This window comes from Schistocerca piceifrons, chromosome 5 (assembly GCF_021461385.2).
Source record: "Schistocerca piceifrons isolate TAMUIC-IGC-003096 chromosome 5, iqSchPice1.1, whole genome shotgun sequence".
Lineage (NCBI taxonomy): Eukaryota > Metazoa > Arthropoda > Insecta > Orthoptera > Acrididae > Schistocerca > Schistocerca piceifrons.
This window is the reverse complement of record NC_060142.1, coordinates 521,828,164-521,853,057: the sequence shown is the minus strand read 5'-3', so window position 1 is coordinate 521,853,057 and position 24,894 is coordinate 521,828,164. Positions and strand designations below refer to the sequence as shown.

Here is a 24,894-nt window from a genome sequence, read left to right as displayed (position 1 = left end):
CCCATTGATGAAGAGCAAGCAGAGACGCACATATGGCTACCGGCTGATTTTTGTGATTTTGGCTTAGTGCATGTGGTATGCATACACTCAATTTTTGAACCTTCCCCATTGCTTGAAAATGTTGTATGATACATATCACAGTTCAACACATCTACCTGTTATTTAGTACAGTGACATGGATCATTGAGAATTAATGCTTTTAAACAATCTTCATCAAACCCCAAAGGTCTTCCTCAATATGGAGCAAACATTCAGACAGGCTGAAAGGTGTAATCACTGCTCTCTTTGCCATGTCAGTACATGCCACTGGGATCTAGTTGTAAGCTTTTTAATAATCCAACACAGAAAACTTTTGTGCCTGCCATAGCATAGGTGAAATAAAACGATTGTATGGCATTGATGACCAGGGCTCCCCACCTGGGGAAGTTTGGGCACCAAGTTGCAAGTCTTTTCAGCTGATGCCATATTGGATGACTTGCATGTTGATGAAGAAACAATGATAAGGACAACACAACATCCAGTCCTCAAGTGGAGAAAATCTCCACCTGATAGGTAATCGAACCCAGCTCTGGTGAATGGCAGTCAGGCTCACTGATCACTCAATTAAGGAAGTGGACAGAGCATAGGTAAATTCTTGGATATTAGGTATTGAGTACTTATCTGGGACTCTTTGTGTGTTCAGTCTAGGGTAATCAGGGCAGATGTGCTGTCTGCCATTCTTTTTGCACATCAGATGTAATCAGGATGCCCATGGACTGTCTGACCTTTGTATAACACAAGCATGGAAAGTCCCTTCAAATATAATCGTAGTCTATTCCATGGAAACATGATGAAACTGGTGGATCTGGAATAATGTGTCTATAACCCATGGTATTGTGCTTAACACTGCTTGGCTGCACCGACCCTTACGTCTTGGACTGTTTACTCACATTATTGATTACCCTTATTATGTTTTCCACATAAAAGCTCCCTGAATTCCCTATAGTCTCTCACTTTGTGTTCTGCTTATAATGCATGTATTTGTTAAGTCTACTGTCAGTTCAAAGTGTGATAGGAAATCAGCACCTAATATCAGTTGCATAATGTCTGCCACCGTGAAACGCCAAATATTGAGTAGAAAAGCCAATTTCTACCATCAGCTCTTTGCACCAGTACATGCCGATGCTAGAGTTGTTCACAGCTAGGAACTGTAAGGGCTCATGCATCATCATCTTAACTGAAACCTATAATGGAAAGGGTGCTGACCTCTGAGCTGAAATCTCAGCCTAAAAACCCTAAGCCTGAAATCTTGTTGACCACATGCAGCCAATATGATGCTGTGACTTGTTGGAATAGCAGTAAGCATGCCACCATAGGCCTTACCTTCACCATGTGTCCATCTGCATGCAGCTGTGATATGACTCTTCTTATGTCAGTGGCACCATTTGTGAGTGGTGCAATCTGTGGTGTCTAATTTGGACTGTCCTTGTCATTTGGGCACCTCCAAAGTGTTGTGCACTTTGTAGCTCACAGGCCAAACTGTCTGTCAAACCAGTAGAAGTTATTGGCACTGGCTAGACCTTGACTGATGTCTAATGGCTGTACGTTCGATGTATGCCATGACCACATCCTCTCATCAAAGTCCCATAATTGCATGGCAATCTTTCCAGCCACGGTCTATATCTCTCAGAGTTCATCAGTAGTGTTCAGTGACTGTTGATAAGATCTAGCAGCACAATTTGTCATTAGATCCTCCAAGAACTCCAGTGCATGTTTGTCACTTTCTGTTATCACACTTGTAGTTGTCGCTGCAACGGATGCCACAATAGTCGACTCCATTGTGGCACATGCTCTATCAGATACTTGCAGTAGCTGCTCCAACAGTTGTCCCTCATTGTTGTTGTTTTAGTCTTCAGTCCAGAGACTGGTTTGATGCAGCTCTCCATGTTACTCAATCCTGTGCAAGCCTCTTCATCTCTGAATAACTACTGCAACCTACATCCTTTGAATCCCCTTAGCGTATTCATCTCTTGGGCTCCTTCTATGATTTTTACCCTCCACACTTTTCTGCAATACTAACTTACCAATTTCTTGATGCCTCAGAATGTGTCCTACCAATTGATCGCTTCTGTTAGTTAAGTTGTCCCATAAATTTCTCTTCTACCCAATTCTATTTAATACCTCCTCATTAGTTACATGATCTACCCATCTAATCTTCAGCATTCTGCTGTGGCACCACATTTCAAAAGCTTCTATTCTCTTCTTACCAAAATTATTTATTGTCCATGTTTCACTTCCATACACGGCTACACTCCATACAAATACTTTCAGAAAAGACTTTTCTGACACTTAAATCTATACTCAGAGTTAACAAATTTTTCCTCTTCAGAAACACTTTTCTTGCCATTGCCAGTCTACATTTTGTATCCTCTCTACTCCAACCATCATCAGATGTTTGCACCCCAAATAGCAAAACTCATCTACTACCAGTACTTTAAGTGTCTTGTTTCATAGTATAACTCCCTTAGCATCCCCTGATTTTATTCAACTACATTTCATTGTTCTTATTTTTCTTTTGTTGATGTTCATCTTATGGTTTCCTTTCAAGACACTGTCCATTCCATTCAGCTGCTTTTCCAGGTCCTTTGCTGTCTCTGACAGTATACAATGTCATTGGCAAACCTCAGAGTTTTTATTTCTTCTCCATGGGTTTTAATTCCTACTCTAAATTTTTCTTCTGTCTCCTCAACTGCTTGCTCAATACACACATTGAATAACATCAAGGGCAGGCTACAACCCTGTCTCACTCTGTTCCCAACCATTGCTTCCCTTTCATGCCCCTCAATTCTTATAATTGCCATCTGGTTTCTGTACAAATTATAACTAGCCTTTTACTCCTTGTATTTTACCCCTGCCACCTTCAGAATTTCAAAGAAAGTATTCCAGAAAACATTGTCAAAAGCTTTCTCTAAGTCTACAAATGCTATAAGCATAGGTTCGCCTTTTCTTAACCTATCTTCTAGGATAAGTCGTAGGGTCAGTATTGCCTCACATATTCCACCATTTCTATGGAATCCAAACTGATCTTCCCCAAGGTCAGCTTCTACCAGTTTTTCCATTCATCTGTAAAGAATTCATGTTAGTATTTTGCAACCATGACTTATTAAACAGATAGTTAGATAATTTTCATACCTGTCAACATCTGCTTTTTTTGGATTGGAGTTATTATATTCTTCTTGAAGTCTGATGGTATTTTGCCTGTCTCAACATCTTCCTCATCAGATGGAAGAATTTTGTCATGGTTGGCTTTCCCAAGGCTATGAGTAGTTCAAATGGAATATTGTCTACTCCCAGGGCCTTGTTTCGGCTTAGATCTTTCAGTGCTCTGTCATATTCTTCATGCAGTATCATATCTCCAATTTCATCTTCATCTATGTCCTCTTCCAATTCCATAATATTGTCCTCAATTACATTGCCCTTGCATAGACCCTGTAAATACTCCTTCCACCTTTCTACTTTCCCTTCTTTGATTAGGACTGGTTTTCCATCTGAGCTCCTGTTATTCATACATGTGGTTCACTTTTCTCCAAAAGTCTCTTTAATTTTCCTGTAGGCAGTATCTATCCCACCCCTAGTGATATATGCTTCTACATCCTTACATTTGTCCTCTAGCTATCCCTGCTTAACCATCATCACTCTCTGGTTCAGTATAAGATCACAAACCATATGTCCAGTTGTTTGGGTATGAACAGTGGTACTCGCAATTGTAGATTCAGTTCAGGTATGCACTCATGGCACAACTGCAATTGTTGCAGCTTGTAATCTTGTTGTGTCCATCTTGCTGTCATCCCTCAGTGTCAAATGTTCTGAAGCTTCAATCTCTTGTTGCAACTACCAGATTGCATCACAAATGGTTTACAAAAAACTGTTTGCACCTTCCATTTTCAATAAATGTAATGTGAAAGTTGTAATTTTGAATTAAACCATGCTTGGTTTTAGGGTCACAAATTATGTAGGTCAGACATGAAACACACATATATTTCAAAACATTTATTTTTCTCAATCACAGTCAGAATCAACAGCTCTACATCAGCAAAGAATGAAGGTCTTACTCCAAAATCCACTATGTTTGCAGTGAATAAACAGTGTCCTTCATTGGTCAGTCTCTCATTCCCACAATCTGAAAAGCGATGGCTTTCAGAGATCTGACAAAAGATGTGAGACAACTGGCTAGTGATGAATACAAATGTTCTTTTCAGTTTAAGGAAAAGAGCTGAAGATAGAAAATTGATCAGTCAAAATAGAGTCAATAGCTTAACATGAATGACCGCATACAGCCTAATGTTATAACATTCACCAAATTCAAAATCAGACTGCTATTATTAAATACTCTGAAAGTAACAAACTAAGTGGAAGAGGTGGATGACTTCATGGAATGAAGACAGCTTCTGAATTATGAGCTCTGAAAGTAACAAACTAAGTGGACGAGGTGGTTGACTTCGTGGAATGAAGACAGCTTCTGATTTATGAGCTGAATGAAACAAAAACTAGGAATATACATCTCAGATTAGACTATAGATTGTATTTGTCTGGACATGAATTAGATTCAGAGAGTTGAATGAAACTTAACTAAATAAAAATTTAGACAATTACAAATTGTTTTGTTGGTACATTAATTCACATATTGTGTTTCATGTTTCCAATCACAAACAGCCATCTTCACAGATGTCGAAAAAATGAAACAATAGTAAAATTTTTCTTGTACTGGGGCAAATGTAAAATGTGAATCAAAAATACATCATACAAGTAGAATGCTGAAAATAGGAAAAGGCCAATTTTGTGAATAACATGGTAGAGCATAAAGATGTGAAAATCTAATTGTAATGGGTGCTTTTAGTGCACAGGTTTGCTCACAGCAAAAAAGGTATCAACGTATCAAATAGGAAGCAAAAATAAAGAAAGAGAAAATTCACTAGATCTATGTACAAGAAATAAGCCAATAATGAACAAAGTCTATTCTGTGCAAGCCTCTTCATCTTCAAATAACTACTGCAACCAACATACATTTGAACATGCTTACTGTACTCATCTTTTGGTCTCCTTCTATGGTATTTATCACCACCACCCCTCCCCCCTTCACACATCCACTCTCTCACTCTCTCTCTCTCCAATACTAAATTGAAGATTGCTTCATGTCTCAGAATCTGTCCTATCAACTGATTCCTTCTTTTAGTAAAGATATGACACGAAGTATTTTTCTGCTCAGTTCTGTTCAGTACCTCCTCATTAGTTAGACAAACTACCAATCCAATCTTCAGCAGTCTTATGTAGTATCAAATTTCAAAAGCATCTATTCTCTTCTTGTCCATGATTCTTTTCCTTACAAACTACACTCCAGACAAATGTCTTCAGAAAAAGACTTCGTAACACTCAAACTTTATTCTTTACTAACAAATTTCTCTTCATCACAAACACTTCTCTTGCTGTTGCCAGTCTATGTTTTATATCCTTTTCACTTTAGCTTTCACCAGTTACTTTACTGCCCAGATAGTAAAACTCATCTACTACTTTTAGTGTCTCATTTCCTAATATAATTCCCTCAGCATCAAGTGATTTAATTTGACTACATCCCATTACTCTTATTTTGCTTTTGTTGATGGTCATGTTAATCCTCTTTTAAAGATACTGTTTATTCTGTTCAGCTGCTCTTCCAGGTCCTTTGCTGTCTGTGAAAGTATTACAATGTCATTGGCAAACCTCAAAGTTTTTATTTCTTCTCTTTGACCTTTAATTCCTTTTCCAAATTTTTCTTTGATTTCCTTGACTGCATAATCAGTGTACAGATTGAATAACATTGGTGATAGGCTACAACTCTGTCTCACTCCCTTCTCAACCGCTGCTTCTCTTTAATGCTCCTCCACTCTTATAATTGACAACTGGTTGCATAAGTTGTAAATAACATTTTCCTCTCTGTGTTTTACCCCTTCTACCTCCAGAATTTCAAAGGGTGTATTCCAGATGACATTGTGAAAATCTTTCTCTAAGTCTGCAAATGCTGTAAATGTAGGTTTGCCTTTTCTCAATCTATCTTCCAAGAGAAGTCATAGGATCAGTATTGCATCATGTGTTCCTACATTTTTCTGGGCTGCAGACTAATCTTCCCTGAGTTCAATTTCTACCAGTTTTTCCTTTCTTCTGTATCAGCATTTTGCAACAATGACTTATTAAACTAATAGTTTGGTAATATTCACACCTGAAATTGTATTTATTACATCCTGCATTAATTGTGAGAGTATTCTGTCTGTCTCATACATCTTGCACAACAGGCACAATAGTTTTGTCATGACTGGCTCTCACAAAGATATTAGTAGTTCTGTAGGAATGCCATCTATTCTAGGGACCTTGTTTCAGCTTAGGTCTTTCAGTGCTCTGTCCAGTGCTCTGTCCAACCTCATCCTCATCTGCATCCTCTTCACTTTCTATAATATTGCCTTCATTTCCCTTATACAGCCCCTCAATATATACTTCTGCCACCTTTGAACTTTTGCTCCTTTGTTTAGTACCAGTTTTCCATCTGAGCTCTTGACATTCATAAAGTTGCTTTTCTTTTCTCCAAAGGCCTCTTTAATTTTCCTATAGGCAGTATCAATCTTTCCCCTGGTCACCTTCCAGGAATTCCTACCTTCCGACCCGGCCTCACAATCCTTCCCCAGGTCCCTCCCTAAGAACAACAACCTTTCAGCGAAAGAAAGGACTGCCCTACACAACCTAAAAATGGATTCTGACCTGATCATCCTCCCAGCAGACAAAGGTTCCACCACTGTTGTGATGAACTTGAGTGACAATCTGGCAGAGGGCCTCTGACAGTTGTCCTGCACCTCCACCAACAAGTTCTGCCAAGGTGAGCCCATCCCAGAAGTCCAACACAACCTCCAGTCCCTTTGCTGAACCTCTCCCTGAATCCATTTTCCTGCTCACACCAACAGCTCGCACACCCACCTTCTGCATGCTCCCCAAAAATCCACAATCCTAACAATAATGAGTGCCCCATTGCGGATGGTCACAGTGTTCCCACCAAAAGAATCTCAGCTCTTGTTAACCTACATCTGCAACCAATTGTTCAAAACCTCACCTCCCACATTAGATACCAACCATTTCCTGCACTGGCTCTCCAGCATCCCCACATCCTTACCTCATGAGTCCCTACTTGTCACTGCAGATGCAACCTCCTTGTGCACCAACATACCTCATGCCCATGGCCTTGCCACAGTTGAACACTACCTCTCCCAATGACCCTTCAGATTTCAGACCCACAACTTCATTCCTCGTACACCTAACCAACTACATCCTAACCCATAACTACTTCACCTTTGAAGAGAAGGTATACAAACAGATTCGTATCACAGCCATGTGCATCTGAATGGTATCCTCCAATGCCAATGTCTTCATGGGCCAGCTAGAGGTAACATTCCTAGCTTCCCAAAATCCCTAAACCCTGTTGTGGTTCAGGTTTATTGATGACATCTTTATAATCTGGACCCAAGGCCAGGACACCTTATCCTCATTCTTCCAGAATCTCAACACCTTCTCTCTCATCCACTTCATCTGGTCCTCATCCACTCATTGTGCCATCTTCCTAGGCACTGCCCCTTCCTCTCTGGTGGCTCTGTCCACATCTCAGTCCAAATCAAACCCACCAATCACCAATAGTACCTGCACCTCCCATACAGCCTGGTCACCCATGGCAGACGCATCTGCAGTGATGAGAATTCTCTCGATCGGTATGCTGAAGGTCTCACATAGGCCTTTGCTGACAGGCAATACTCCATAGACTGAATACACAAACAGATCCCCTGTGTCATATCTCCACATGCACCTGATCCTCACATTAATCCCAAGAACCAATCACAAAGACGCGCCCCCCTTGTCACCAAATACCACTCGGGACTGGAACAACTGAATCATGTCCTTCATCAGGGATCTGAGTATCCTTCATCATGCCCTGAAATAAGGGTCATCCTACTGAAGATACTTCCATCCCCTCCCAAAACGGTGTTCTGCCACCCACCCTACCTCCACAACATCCTAGTCCATCCCTATGCCATTCCCACCTCCAATCCCCTACCACAGGAATCATACCCTTGTGGAAGACCCAGATGTGAGACTTGCCCTATCCATCCACCCAACATCTCCTACATGAGTCCCATCACAGGTTTATCCTACACCATCAGATGCCGGGTCACCTGTGAAAGCAGCCATGTTATACACCGGCTCTGTTGCAACCACTGCACAGCATTTTACGTTGGTATGACAACCAACCAGCTGTTGACCAGAATGAATGTCCACCACCAAACTGTTGCCAGAAACAAGGTGGATCACTCAGTGCAACAACAAGCAGCAGAGCATAACATGCGAGATTTCAATGGCTGCTTCACATCTGGATCTTTCCCACCACCACCAGCTTTTCTGAGCTGCACAGATGGGAGCTGACCTTACAGCATATTGCTCACTCCAGTAACCACCCTGGCCTAAACTTAACCTGTGGTATCCTTTTCCTTGAACATATATGTTGCATACTGTCAGCATGGAGCAGGAAATCACCAGCTCAGATACTTCTTCTGACAGCCACAAGTGGCTGCTTATTCAAGGGTGGTGTCCGAAGTTCATTCATAAAAATAAAGAAACTTTGATGTTAATTGTTGAGGTAAACATTGGTCAAATGATAAAATGGAAGAGGAATTTTTGTCTGAATATTATCTGTACTTTCTGCAGGCGATGTGTCTGTATGAATTGATAATTCACCCTGTTTAAAAAATTTATCCTTCATTCACAAATCCTATGAGACAGTGTGCAAGTAAATTTCTGTTATTAAGTCTATCAGAGTTCGGTATATCACAGAAAATTTGGCTTTCCATCTACAAGAGAACATGGCAGTCACATTTCAATGTTGCCTTCACTTTCTAGCATCTGACTTTTTTTCTTTTGTTATTTCAAGGTTGAAGGATGCAACAGAACTTAGCAAGAGTTTCTGTGTAGAGCGCATTTACCTTGAACACAAGATGCAGGGGAAAAAACCTGATTATAGAGTAAGTATCACACTGTATGATTAGCAATGAAAACTTTCTGAATATTAATTACTATGTAAACTTAATAACATTCACAGCAGCAGCTTAATTATCCCTAGATACTTTTTAATGGTGATATTGCATATATGGTTTAACAATAAAGTAGCAGTTCCTATGTTAGAAGTGTACCTATAGGGCATTTGATCAGACACACAGCTATATATATTCAGGTAATTACTTTTTGTGTAAAATGCTCTTTTTATTTGCACAATCAAGGAAACACCAATTATCATCAAAAGAACAGATACGAGTCTGCAAAAAGTGCTCAAAATTTATGAAATATTGATTAGGTTTGTGATACAGTTTATTTCTCATTACCTCAATTTTTTCTGGCATACAATCATTCACAACATAACCAGATACACCTGTGTCATTATTACATTAATGTAGAATCATAAAAGCTAGGAGAATGGCTAAATACACAAAAATTAGTGTTCAGTCCAAAGACCTAAAGGTTAGCGAATATTTTTTTATTTATTTATTTTTGATGTATATTTCTAAATCTGTAAGTGCTTGTAGAAACAAGAATGTGAATGAGGCATTAATTTACATTCAGTTTTTTTATCTTTCAAACAAAGGTAAGAATGGAAATAACTACTATTTACAAAATATAATTAAGTAAATAATTTTGGATTACTAGAGACCACGCACCAAATAGGACAAGTGATGAGTCGTCAAAAGGCACAGAGAAAAGACAAAGAAGAAAACTTGGTGCTTTTGGATAAATCCTTTAACAAACTAGAGGACACACACACACACACACACACACACACACACACACACACATACACACAAGTTTAGAGAAATAACAGAAAACCTAAATCAGATCGCCGAATGCAGGTTTCAAGCACCGCACTTCTGACTGCTAGTCCAATGTGCTAAACTTTGCACCACCTTCCTCAGTCTCACACACATGCTCGAACACCTGTGCAGCTACATTGGGGAGCTAAACACAGAATGCAGGGATTTCAGTTCAGCAGGTGGACTGCGGAGAGGGGCTGTCATTGTATGTATGTGCAGAGGGAGAAAGAGATGAGAAGCAGGAGGAGGGGTTGAGGAGGGATAGCTGGCAGCTTACAAGGAGGCAGTCAGCATGTGGGATAAGAATTCAAGAGTGGGAGGCAGCAGATGTATGGGATAGGTATGTGACATGTGGGCACCAGAGCCAGTAAGATCATGCAGTGGATGATGATGATGTGAAGCTGTGGACTGGGAAGGTTCAAAGGGCATAGGAGTAGAATATTGTTGCATGGAGGGTGTGGATGCAGTGGATTAGCAGATACTAAGTTCAGAAAGATTATAGAAGCAAAGGATGTATCAGAAGGGTGACACCCATGTGTGTAGTTCAAAAAAGGTGGTTCTGGAGAGGGGGAGGGGAGGTAGGACCCAGATGGCAAGGGTTGTGAACCAGCCACTGAACTCAAACATGTTGTGCTCGGTAGTATGTTCTGCCACTGGGTGGTCAACTCTGCTCTTGGCCACAGTTTGCCAGTGGCCATTCATTCTGATGGACAGATGGTGCACATGTCTATATAAAATGCTGTGCAGGTATTGCAGGAGAGCTGGAATATGACAGCTGATTTCATAGATGACTTTGCTTTTGGTGGGGTGGGATAAGCCTGTGACAAGACTGGGGTTGGATGTACTGGGTGGGTGAACTGGGCAGGTCTTGCAACTGGATTGTCCACAGTTATATGACCAATGTGGCAAGGTTTCAGGAGTGGGAGTAGCATAGGGATGGACCAGTATATTGTCTAGGTTGGTCGGGTGGCAGAGTACCACTTTAGGAAGGGTAGGGAGGTTTTAGCTTAAATAGCAGCTATCTGATCACTTACATTTCTCTGTGGGAAGTGAAATTTACAAATAAGTCATTTTTGGTATTTAGCTTCTAATTAAATATTACCAGTTTTAAGTGTAGTATTTTTATTATGTAGCCAAACATACCGCAAATTACTAATCTGAACTTGTATCATGTGATACAGCTAGTGGCATCACACATTTCATTTATTAAATTTAGGCTAATGCCTGATTCTTTACATAGTCCCCAGGTACATACACACCTCTCCCATGTTTAAAAATATGCATTAGTGGGGAATCTATTTGCTTCAAAAACAGACTATGAAATGTTCTGAAGGTCCCTTGTATGCTGTTACAATAGATAAACAAGAATTATTAACATGCAGTTCTATAGCACTATTTAAAAAAAAAAAAAAAAAAAAAAAAACAACAACAACCTGGTATATCAATTGCACACCATATGATGCTGTACTTGGGGTAGACAGCAATATCTTTCATTAGTTTTTCTACAAAATGAAGTTTGTGAGTCACAGTTATTTATCACTAGTTTTACTGTACCACAAGTAACATGCTGTTCACTGAAACATAGAATATGGCCATAATCTGTATCTTCTTGACCATGTACATTCACTATCAGCTTGCTGAATTACAGATCTCTGATGCTTCAGTGAAATATGGTCTGATTTTAATTGTTAGAAGCCATAACACAGTTGACAGGTAATTTTGGAGGGGCTGCTGTATTACATTTTCTCATAATCTTTTTGTCCAAGGTGACCTGTGCGCATGCACAAAAGGAGTGGTTAAAAAATTACTTCACTGTTTCTTTCTTTCCACTAGCCATCTGTCCAAGGTAGTCTTTGTATTCACACCTTTTCATTGTGTTTTCTTGAGTTTTGATGAACCATTAGCTCAAACCTGTAGACTGTTTAAAGCACATAGTTTCCCAAATTTCTTATTATCTTACAAGTTAAGATTATTGAGTGGCTTTCCACACCAATTAAGATAAAATCCTTGACTGGTGTGAAGTTCTCTGTTAAATTTGTGTACTCCAATCATGTAGGCCTAATTATTTGGAAAACTGTTACCGATTTCTGCATAATTCTTATTTGTAGTTTTTATTGCCTTATTAACACACCAGGATTGAATTCGGTCATACCTGTGGGGATTGTTGAGAACAATTATGTTGATATTATTCAGTTAGTGTAAAGCTGTTCTTAAGTAATTAACAGCTCTCAAACCTTCATTGTGTGAAACATAATTTGAACTGCCACAATATACTTGTCTTTCATAGTCTTATGGAAAATGTCACTTACTGTACATAACATTTAATCCCTGTGAGCACCAGGTTTCATAGAACCTAAGCACTTACATTATTATTGGTGTCCTGCTAATTTCTTCAGTTATACTTCAAAGGTGTCTGTCACCCAGCAAAATTACCTTGTTTTTTTCTGCTGTTTCAGAAGCGTTTATTACATTTCATGACCTCTTCAATCCTCTTCAGTATTGAATTCCTCTTGTTTTTGTTTCCAAATGATGCCTGGTATAGATCCATGGTTCTTGTAGTAGGTGTATTCATTATGTTAAGTTCAATATGATGCTTACTTTGAACTCTTGATACAGCTACTTGTTGTACTATGCCAGTGAATGAATTTGATGACACAGTTAATGTTTCATCTGCACTAGAATTTACCATATGTGAAGCACTTTGGGGTGTGATGAAATTTTTTTGGATATCTTTGAGCACATCAGTCACAACTGTTCTGGCACACACACTTTCAGTATACTTCACAGATTTTTTTGTATATTAGCTAACACTTATTATTCTTCCAGTAGAGTGAGGACAAATTTCTGCAGTGATTTGATAGTTTTGATGTGCTTAACCAAGTTCAGATGTATGTCACATGTTACACACACCCCTTTTTGTATGGTTGGTTTTTCACTAAAGTTCTTTTGCATTGCACAAAGCACAGAATTTTGTAGATCTCTACAGTTGTGTTTCTTTTTACCTTTATCACCTGACACATGATGAAATTTTGGAGGAACTTCACAGGAATTCTTATAAAAATCACCTCAAAAGCAACTGAGTAACTCTTGAATGGTGTACCACAACACTGGCTCTAAAAATACATTAGGTAATAGTACTAATAGTTTACAATCATACAAGAGGCTATGTTTTATGTTTCATTAGACTGCAAGTGACAATATTAATTAGGTTATGTAGAGACTCACTGTTTGTAGAGATTTTAATGTTAGGGTATGTACAGAGTTGTTTTTGTTCAGCCTGAAAGTCGTTCTTCATGATTGGATTTACTGACACATTGTGTTAACGAATGAATGCTCTATATTGTTTCACACAGTAAATCTCCGAAGGAGAATTGAAGTTGTAATGGAATGGATAATGACTAAGTATTTCTAAATCCAAATACTTGCAGTGATTCATACATAAAACTGATGATACTTTGCTTATTTGGCCATAATTGTCCAATATTTAAAACAAAAGCTTCCAACAATAAACAGGCTAAGCTCCACTTTGTAACACCATACCCAGAGTCTGTTACAGTCCTCTGGCCTGGAGTAGAGTGGAAGCTCTAAACCAGAGTCTCAGATGATTCTTGACTGTTACTGGCTGCAGAATTGTAGGGCCCCTCAAAAGATCAGGGCAAGTAATACATACAGGAAGCAGCTACTAGGATAGTGGATTACACTTTCTTGGCAAAACTGGAGATATATCAGCCACATTATTCTCAGAGCATGTTTTTTCTCACAGATTGGAAATAGGGAACGTTAATGAACCATGGATCCCCCCCATGAACCATGGACCTTGCCGTTGGTGGGGAGGCTTGCGTGCCTCAGCGATACAGATAGCCGTACCGTAGGTGCAACCACAACGGAGGGATATCTGTTGAGAGGCCAGACAAATGTGTGGTTCCTGAAGAGGGGCAGCAGCCTTTTCAGTAGTTGCAAGGGCAACAGTCTGGATAATTCACTGATCTGGCCTTGTAACAATAACCAAAACGGCCTTGCTGTGCTGGTACTGTGAACGGCTGAAAGCAAGGGGAAACTACAGCCGTAATTTTTCCCGAGGGCATGCAGCTTTACTGTATGATTACATGATGATGGCATCCTCTTGGGTAAAATATTCCGGAGGTAAAATAGTCCCCCATTCGGATCTCCGGGCGGGGACTACTCAGGAGGATGTCGTTATCAGGAGAAAGAAAACTGGCGTTCTACGGATCGGAGCGTGGAATGTCAGATCCCTTAATCGGGCAGGTAGGTTAGAAAATTTAAAAAGGGAAATGGATAGGTTAAAGTTAGACATAGTGGGAATTAGTGAAGTTCGGTGGCAGGAGGAACAAGACTTCTGGTCAGGTGACTACAGGGTTATAAACACAAAATCAAATAGGGGTAATGCAGGAGTAGGTTTAATAATGAATAGGAAAATAGGAATCCAGGTAAGCTACTACAAACAGCATAGTGAACGCATTATTGTGGCCAAGATAGATACGAAGCCCACACCTACTACAGTAGTACAAGTTTATATGCCAACTAGCTCTGCAGATGACAAAGAAATTGAAGAAATGTATGATGAAATAAAAGAAATTATTCAGATTGTGAAGGGAGACGAAAATTTAATAGTCATGGGTGACTGGAATTCGAGTGTAGGAAAAGGGAGAGAAGGAAACAGTAGGTGAATATGGATTGGGGGACAGAAATGAAAGAGGAAGCCGCCTGGTAGAATTTTGCACAGAGCACAACATAATCATAACTAACACTTGGTTTAAGAATCATGAAAGAAGGTTGTATACATGGAAGAACCCTGGAGATACTAAAAGGTATCAGATAGATTATATAATGGTAAGACAGAGATTTAGGAACCAGGTATTAAATTGTAAGACATTTCCAGGGGCAGATGTGGACTCTGACCACAATCTATTGGTTATGACCTGTAGATTAAAACTGAAGAAACTGCAAAAAGGTTGGAATTTAAGGAGATGGGACCTGGATAAACTAAAAGAACCAGAGGTTGTACAGAGATTCAGGGAGAGCATAAGGGAACAATTGACAGGAATGGGGGAAATAAATACAGTAGAAGAAGAATGGGTAGCTTTGAGGGATGAAGTAGTGAAGGCAGCAGACGATCAAGTAGGTAAAAAGATGAGGGCTAGTAGAAATCCTTGGGTAACAGAATAAATATTGAATTTAATTGATGAAAGGAGAAAATATAAAAATGCAGTAAGTGAGAGAGGCAAAAAGGAATACAAACGTCTCAAAAATGAGATCGACAGGAAGTGCAAAATGGCTAAGCAGGGATGGCTAGAGGACAAATGTAAGGATGTAGAGGCCTATCTCACTAGGGGTAAGATAGATACCGCCTACAGGAAAATTAAAGAGACCTTTGGAGATAAGAGAACGACTTGTATGAATATCAAGAGCTCAGATGGAAGCCCAGTTCTAAGCAAAGAAGGGAAAGCAGAAAGGTGGAAGGAGTATATAGAGGGTCTATACAAGGGCGATGTACTTGAGGAGAATATTATGGAAATGGAAGAGGATGTAGATGAAGATGAAATGGGAGATACGATACTGCGTGAAGAGTTTGACAGAGCACTGAAAGACCTGAGTCGAAACAAGGCCCCCGGAGTAGACAATATTCCATTGGAACTACTGACGGCCTTGGGAGAGCCAGTCCTGACAAAACTCTACCATCTGGTGAGCAAGGTGTATGAAACAGGTGAAATACCCTCAGACTTCAAGAAGAATATAATAATTCCAATCCCAAAGAAAGCAGGTGTTGACAGATGTGAAAATTACCGAACTATCAGTTTAATAAGTCACAGCTGCAAAATACTAACACGAATTCTTTACAGACGAATGGAAAAACTAGTAGAAGCCAACCTCAGGGAAGATCAGCTTGGATTCCGTAGAAACACTCAACACGTGAGGCAATACTGACCTTACGACTTATCTTAGAAGAAAGATTAAGGAAAGGCAAACCTACGTTTCTAGCATTTGTAGACTTAGAGAAAGCTTTTGACAATGTTGACTGGAATACTCTCTTTCAAATTCTAAAGGTGGCAGGGGTAAAATACAGGGAGCGAAAGGCTATTTACAATTTGTACAGAAACCAGATGGCAGTTATAAGAGTCGAGGGACATGAAAGGGAAGCAGTGGTTGGGAAGGGAGTAAGACAGGGTTGCAGCCTGTCCCCGATGTTGTTCAATCTGTATATTGGGCAAGCAGTAAAGGAAACAAAAGAAAAATTCAGAGTAGGTATTAATATTCATGGAGAAGAAATAAAAACTTTGAGGTTCGCCGATGACATTGTAATTCTGTCAGAGACAGCAAAGGACTTGGAAGAGCAGTTGAATGGAATGGACAGTGTCTTGAAAGGAGGATATAAGATGAACATCAACAAAAGCATAACAAGGATAATGGAATGTAGTCTAATTAAGTCGGGTGATGCTGAGGGAATTAGATTAGGAAATGAGGCACTTAAAGTAGTAAAGGAGTTTTGCTATTTGGGGAGCAAAATAACTGATGATGGTCGAAGTAGAGAGGATATAAAACGTAGGCTAGCAATGGCAAGGAAAGCGTTTCTGAAGAAGAGGAATTTGTTAACATCCAGTATTGATTTAAGTGTCAGGAAGTCATTTCTGAAAGTATTCGTATGGAGTGTAGCCATGTATGGAAGTGAAACATGGACGATAAATAGTTTGGACAAGAAGAGAATAGAAGCTTTCGAAATGTGGTGCTACAGAAGAATGCTGAAGATTAGATGGGTAGATCACATAACTAATGAGGAAGTATTGAATAGGATTGGGGAGAAGTTTGTGGCACAACTTGACCAGAAGAAGGGATCGGTTGGTAGGACGTGTTGTGAGGCATCAAGGGATCACCAATTTAGTATTGGAGGGCAGCGTGGAGGGTAAAAATCATAGGGGGGGACCAAGAGATGAATACACTAAGCAGATTCAGAAGGATGTAGGTTGCAGTAGGTACTGGGAGATGAAAAAGCTTGCACAGGATAGAGTAGCATGGGGAGCTGCATCAAACCAGTCTCAGGACTGAAGACCACAACAACAACACAACAACAATATGATCTTAGTAAACTGTAGGAACAATCATGGTAAGGTCCCAGAATTAGTGTTGTTCATTAAAGATAATAATGCCCAGTAGTATTAGGAACAGAGAGTTAGTTGAAACTGAAAGTGAATAGCAATGAAATCCAAAAAAATACGGATTGAAATACATATCATCAGGATACGTTAGACAACAGTGGTGCTGGTGTATTTATTGCAGTAAAAAATTCCGTAATATCTAGTGAGGTTATTATGAATCTCAAATGTAAAATAATCTGAGTAAATTAAGTATCAAGGTGTGGGTCAAATGTGATAAGCAGATGCATTTATAGACTGACTGCATCAGAAGTTGTAGCTGCAGAGTGCTTAAAAAAAAAAAATTTGTAGAATTTTGTGAACAAGTTCCATGGCCATGATATTGTAATATGGGGTGACTTCAATTTGTCAACTATAGAATGGGAGAGTCATGCAATCAGAACTGTTGCCAGAGACCCGGATTCTTGTGACATTATTCAGAATGTCTTGTCCAAAACTTGCTTCGATCAGATAGTTGGAGAACCAACTAGTGAGGGTAGCATATTAGATCTCCTAGCAACAATTAGACCTGAACTTTTTGGATCAGTTAGCATGGAGGGGGTCATCAGTCACCATCATGCTGTGATAGCATCAATGACTGAGAAAAGTGGGAAAATATTGTTGTTTGGCAAGAGTGACAGGATACAAATCACAGAGTATCTGAGTAATCAACATCAAATATTCAGTGCTGAAGGCAGTGTGGAAGACAAATGGATAAATTTCAAAAGCGTCATTCAATATGCCTTTGGCAAATAGTTCTGAGCAAGGTTCAAGCAATGGGGAAGGCCCACTGTGGTTTAGTAGCCATGTTAGGAAGTTGCAACAAATGGAAAGAGAGCTTCATCACAGATTTAAGAGAACTCAAAATCTAGCTGGCAAACAAAAGCTTAATGAATTGAAACTGAGCATAAGGTGAGCAATGAGAGAAGCATTTAATAACTTGGAAAGTAAAATTTTGCCAACCACTCCAATTGAAAACCCCAAGAAACTATGGTCTAGTGGCTAGCTTTGCTGCCTCGGGATCACGGGGTCCTGGGTTCAATTCCCAGCCAGGTTGGGGATTTTCTCTGCCCAGGGACTGGGTGTTTGTGTTGTCTTCATCATTTCATCATCGTTTGTGACAGTGGATAGATTGGACAGTGTAACAAACTGATCTGAGTAAAAATTGGGACTTTGTATGGGTGCTGATGACTGTCCAGTTGAGCATTCCACAAGCCAAACATCATCCCAAGAAGCTAAGGTCTTAGATAAAATCAGTAATCAGGTATAAATCATCCATTCAGTCACTCTGTGATCAAACCAGAACTAAAACAGAAGCTGACAGAGAGAAGGCTGATATACTGAATTCAGTCTTCTAAAACTCTCTCCCTCAAAAATCATCATACACTCCCTCACATGAATGTCGAAATGGCAGTAGTAATAGGATAGAAAAGCAGCTACAATCACTTAGCAGTGGAAAGGAATCTGGACTAGATGAGATACTTGAAAGATTCTACAGAGATTATGTGAAAGAACTCTCTTCTCTTCTGGCAGAAGCTTATCGCAGGTTGCTAGAGCAACAAAGGGAACCTAATGACTGGAAAAAGCGCAGGTCAGTCTCGTTTTAAAGAATGGTTGTAGAACTGATGCACATAATTAGAGGCCTATATTTCTGATGTCAGTCCGTTGTAGAATTATGGAACATGTTCTGTCGTCACATATTATGACATTTTTGGAGAACAAAAATCTATAAAAATCAACGTGGATTCTGCAAACAGAGATACTGGGAAACTCAGAACACTCTGTTCATCCATGAGATCCAGAGTGCTGTAGACGTGAGTGTTCAGCTTAATGCTGTGTTTCCTGACTTTGGGAAGGTGTTTCAGATAGTTCCATAATGTCATTTAATGATATAAATATAAGCTTACTGAGTATTGGAACAGATTTGATACTGGATTCAAGTCTTGTTTGCAGATAGAACTCAATATGCCACTCTTAGCAGAACAAAACTGACAAATGTAAAAGTAATTTTAGGAGTACTCTAAGAAACTGTGACAATACCATTATTGTTTATCGTATACATAATTCAACCACAAAAGAAATGGCTTGTTTGACTGATTCTGGAGTACAACTAATCAGCCTGGGGCCTTTACCAGGTTGAATTAATAGAAGAGACAGAGAAGATCCAAAAGAGAGTGGCACATTTCAACATGGGATCACTCAGCTGACGCTAGAGCATTATGGAGATGTTCCACAAACTCCAGTGTCAGGTGATACAAAAGAGGCATTATGCATCACAGAAATGTTTACTATTGAAATTCCAAGAGAGTACATTCTGGAGAGAGTTAGACAACATATTACTTCCTCCTACATACAACTTGGGAAATAACCACAATGAGAAGATGTGAGAAATTAGAGCTATATGGAGGCTTACTAACAGTAATTTTTCTCACATGCCTTTTGCTAATGGAACAGGGAAGAGGAAATCAGATTAGTGACAGCAGAATTACTCTCCACCAGACACCATCAGGTGAATGTGGAGTACAGATGTAGATGTAGATGTAGATCTATATAACTAAGTCATAACCATGGGATGTAATCTTAATGTTTAAACAGAACTCACAGGAAAAACACTGTAAAGATGTTTATGAGGCAAATTGAGTAATGGTAAAGGTAACACATGCTTAAACATATTCAAACAGTAATTATAATCTTACTTTCCCCCAAAATGAATGAGATAAAATTAACCAGAAGCAGAATTTGGGATAAATAACACACAAAATTAAAACATCTTCAGTAAAAAAAGAGAAATCTCCAGCAAATTCAAGGAATAGACTGTAATCAAGAGTAGAAACACCATATCACTAGAGTTGTAAAATCATCTAGTGCATTAAAAATGACAAAAAATGATAACACCAAAGACTGTAGCAAAATAAACCAATTTTTAGTCTTATTAAACAAGAATTAAATTAAGGAAGTTATGTGAATGAAATTTTATTCCCAGGAAACAGCTGTGACAAAAATAACATCACATTGAAATTATTTGCTAAAAACTTTGAGGAATATTTCTTAACAGTTGACTTACTAATGATTAGATTAGGTGTACTTTTTGTTCCACTTGATCCACAGTGAGGAGACCCTGGGGGATTTGGAACATGTCAGTAGACAAGAATAGACAAAAAATATTTACAAATATTTCCACAGAAACCAGATGAAATTGCCATTGTGCATGTGGAGTCAGTAAAAAAAATCTTAAGCATATTTACATTTAAAAATCCTTTTAAATGTAAATATGCTTAAGATTTTGTCACCAAACATGTTTAGTACACTTAGGTGCTTATGATAATTCTTAGGCAGTTGCAGCCAAACATCATAATTTAAAAAAAAATAAAAAACATCTTACCAAATTATATTTACAACAGTAAGCACTGTTTATGTCACTAACAACCGTTAGCTTTAAGAATACTGCCCTTAAAGACTTTACAAAAATTACCATGTCACTAAAAAGTAGTTATTTTTCTCGCTGTGATGTTGGTCACAGCAAAGTATTAACATCTAATGCTGACTTGATAGGACCGTCCTTGAGCTATTCTTGCAATCAGCTGATCAGACATCCCAATATGTTCAGATGTAGTATGACAATAAAGAGCATAGGGTGTGATAGTTAAGAAATTGAAGACTTTATTGCCAGGCAGAAGTCGGTGAAGCAAGGCAGATATCAGAACTGCTACAGAACACAAATCTTTGTTTCCCCTTGTCCTAACAACAGATGAGTCTAGTTATATGCATTTTCATATGTGTCTGTTACTGGAATTAAAAATTTGACCTCCTGAAGGTAATTGATGACCAGAAATTATATCTAGTGCATTTTTTATCTATATAATTAAGCAGCATAATCAAACCATGGAAAATTCAGGCTGGACTAACAACAATATTATGAAAAGGATAGATTGCTATTCACCATATAAAGGAGATGTTGAGTTGCAGACAGGCACATCAAAAAGACAGCTAAAAATATGAGCTTTTAGCCAAAAGGGCTTCTTCTAATGTGTAAATCACACACGCATTCTTGCTAGTGCAACATACACATAACACATGATCACTGAGTATGGCCACCAAGGCAATTGTGCTTAATTGGAGAAGCAGTCTGGGTGATGGGGATAAGGAGGAACCAGGGGTGGGGAGGGGAAGAGATAGCAAGATAGGGGTGGGGGAATGTGTAATGCTGCTTGTGGAAGCATGCAGGAATGTGGGGGAACAAGATAGCACTGCTAGGTGCATTAAGGAGTCTTAGGGGGAAGAGGGGGGGGGGACAGAAAAGGAGTAGAGGAGGGGGGAGAGGGAGAGGGAGAGGGAGTAGTGGGTGTGTTGGTGGAATAGTGTACCTGTGTACCTATGAAGTGCTGGAGTCAGAGCAGTGAAGGGGATATGTGAGAGGAGGACAGGGACTAGCACAAGATGAGGCCAGGGGATTATAGGACTGTAGCATCTATTGCATGGAGGTTCCCACCTAAACAACTCAGAAAAGCTGGTGTTGGTAGGACGGATGCAGATGACGCTGGCTGTGAAGCAGTCATTGAAGTGACATAAGTCATGTTTGGAAGCGTGTTCAGCAACTGGGTGGTCCAGCTGTCTCTTGGCCACAGTTTGTTGATGGCCATTTATGCAAACAGACAGCTTGTTGGTTGTCATGCCCATGTAAAATGTGCCACAGTGGTTACAGTTCAGTTTGTAGATCATATGATACTTTCATGAGTAGCCCTACCTTTGATGGGGTAGGTGACCTGCCTGGAGTAGATGGTGGTAGGAGGTAGTATGGGACAAGTCTTACATCTGTAAAGGAATATGAGTGATGAGGCAAGGGGCTGGGAGCAGGGTTGCAGTAGGGATGGGGCAAGGATATTGTGTAGGTTCAGTGGAATACCATTGTGGGATGGATGGAGAGGATAGTAGGTGGGATATTCCTCATTTCAGGGCACGATGAGAGGTAGACAAAACTCTGGTGGAGAATGTGCTCCAGTTGTTCTAGTTCTGGGCGGTCCTGAGTCATGAGGGGAGTGCTCCTTTGTGGCCAGATGGTGGAAATGTGGGAGGTGACTGGAGATACAAGACATAGGAGATCTGTTGCTGTACAAGGCTGGGAGAGTAATTTTGGTCTGTGAAAGCCTTAGTGAGACCATTGGTATATTTGGGAATGCTCATGACTACAGATGCAATGGGCATGATTGGCTGGGCTGTATGTAACTTGCTATGGAATGGATGGCAGCTGTCAAAGTGGAAGTATTGCTGGTGGTTGGTAGGTTTGATATGAATATAGGTAGGCATTTTTTGAGGTGGAGGTCAACATCAAGTAAAGTAGTGTGTTGGGTTGAGCAGGACCAGATGAAACGAATGGGGGAAAAGGTGTTTTTTGTGTTGAGGTTATGGAGGAATGTGGATAGGGTGTCCTCACCTTACTCCAGTAACAAAGATATCATCAGTGAATCTGAACCATGTGAAGGACTTGGGATTCTGTGTAATTAGGAAGGCTTCCTCTAGAAGGCCCATGAATGGGATGGTGTCATGTGGATATCCATTGCTATACCATGGGTTAGACTTTATGTGATGCATTCAAAGATGAAGTAATTGTGGCTGAGGATATGGTAGGTCATGCTGACCAGGTAGGAAAGTTATTGGTCTGTGATAAGTCACGCATTGGGAAAGGTGGTATTCAGTAGTATCAAGACCGTGAGCATTAGGGATGTTAGTGTAGAGGGAGGTGACATCATTAATGACATGCAGGGTACTGTTGGTAATGGAACAGGTTGGTGTCTTTTATGTAGGAGGGTATATTATGTACAATACACTGAAGATGTTAGTCCATAAGAGCAGAGTCTCTCAGTGGGGGCACTGTAACTGTCCACATTGGAGCATCCTGGGTGGTTGGATTTAGGGGCTTTCCAAAGCATGTAGAAAGTAGGAGTGTGGGGAGTGTTAAGGTGAGGAGAGAGATAGACTCAGTGAGAGGTTCTGGGACTGGGCTAAGGATTTGAGGAGAGATGGGAGATCCTGTTGTATTTCTGGAATTTGTCACTATTACAGGGTTTGTAGGTGAATGAATCTGACAGCTAGCAGATTCCTTCCACTAGGTAATCTCTGCAGTTCAAAAACACATTGAAGGAGCATTTGTCAGCAGGTAGAATTATACAGTCAGGACCACTCTTTAGGTGGTGGATTGCAGTTCTTTCTGCAGATGTAAGGTTAGCTTCCATGTTGAGGAACTTAGGGAATGATGGTGAGGCAAGACTTGAGGTTAAGAAATCATGGAATGTTAATAGGGGTGGGAGTGAAGTGTTTACTCTCTATCTGTAAAATTTTTGTGCTTTTCAGTCCCTAATTCCTGCATCCCATTTCTCACACTGAAACTGCTGCCCTCCAGGAACCAGAGCAGCATGCACAATGCCACCTCAAAATATTTGTTGGACTACTACTACCTGCCTCCAAACCTCCCCCATGTCCCCTCATAGCCAACAAACCCTGCCTTACAGACCTACTACATTTACCACATACTCAGAAACTCCCTCTCACCACCACACACAATCCAGAAATCAAACACAGTCATTAATATTTCCTCCAAAAGTTTTAGTCCCACAGAAGGAGCAGTCCTTCCCCAAGGCCTTACCTTTTACCCCACTCCCAAATTCAATCATGCTGGACTTGTTAATGACCTTCTCTGCTTCTCCTGCTCCCTACAGTGGAAAAGCTTTTTCACCATCAACCCTACCAATCAAACTCAACTCAAAGCCGATGATGAACTCTGCCTGGCTCAGTTCACTCCTCCATAAACTTTGTCTCACCATAATTCCTGAAATCCCTCAACATAGAAGCTAACCTTTCATCTACAGAAAGAACCACAATCCACCACCCAAAAACTGATTCCTATCTTATAATCCTACCTGCTGACAAAGGCTCCACCACTGTGGGTTTGAACTGCTGATATTTCCTGGGGAAAGGACTCTGCCAGCTGTCATATTCATCCATCTATGTACACTGCCACAGTGACGCCCCTCCAGTCTCCCTTCAAATCCTTAGGCCAATACCAGGAAAGACTTTCCCTTCTCATCCCATCTGGTAAGTTCTCCGACCCTGGGTTCTTGGTGACTTTTCCAAACTCTTCCCATTTCATAAACCTCAACAGTCATTTTCCTTCATCCCTCTTCCTTTCCCTTCAATCATCCTTCCAGAAAAAGGAGCCACTGGCTCCAGAAGCTTACAAATCTAAATATCTTTATATGTATAATCACCTGCTACCACTCAGTGAGTAAATTCTTTATCAATCCAATTACATTGTATTTCAAAATTGGATTATTTTAGTTGATATTCTCTGCTATTCATATTCTCAGCCATTAATTTCCATTACTTTGTTATCAGTGTTTGCTATGACAGTAACATTTCATCATTGCCTTTGCCCTGAAGAGGAATGCCATGCTACTCCTGGTTGGTGAAAACAAAATAAGAATTAACATTGGTGCCCCAAGGGGAGAAGCGATGAATGATAATCACTATGTCATGACACACCTGGATCAGATTGGATAACAGAACTACCCAGTCAAGCCCCACTAACATCCCACAATTTACATTAGTAACGATTGTAACCAAAAGGTTACCATTGATCAATGCTCGGCCACAAATGGCAAGTACAGCAATGGGAGCAAGTGCAGAAGCTGACTTACCATTTCTGGTGTCTTCCATATTGTTGCTCAGAATAAGCTTTGCTATGTGACCTTTGTTTGTCTATGCCTCTCTGATTGTCCCAGTCCACAGCAAACTTTCAATGCACTATTATAAAATTGCACAACATATGCCTAAATGACTGCACACAC

At 39.9% G+C, this 24,894-nt stretch overlaps 1 protein-coding gene across 1 annotated transcript in view; it reads left to right on the top strand.

Annotated features, from left to right (window-relative positions):
• Positions 1–24,894, top strand: part of LOC124798438 (aromatic-L-amino-acid decarboxylase-like) — a 178,251-nt gene that overhangs the window by 131,001 nt on the left and 22,356 nt on the right. The window contains exon 10 of the mRNA XM_047261855.1: positions 8,975–9,065. Within this exon, the coding sequence (XP_047117811.1) occupies positions 8,975–9,065 (91 nt within the window). The remainder of the gene's footprint in view (positions 1–8,974; positions 9,066–24,894) is intronic.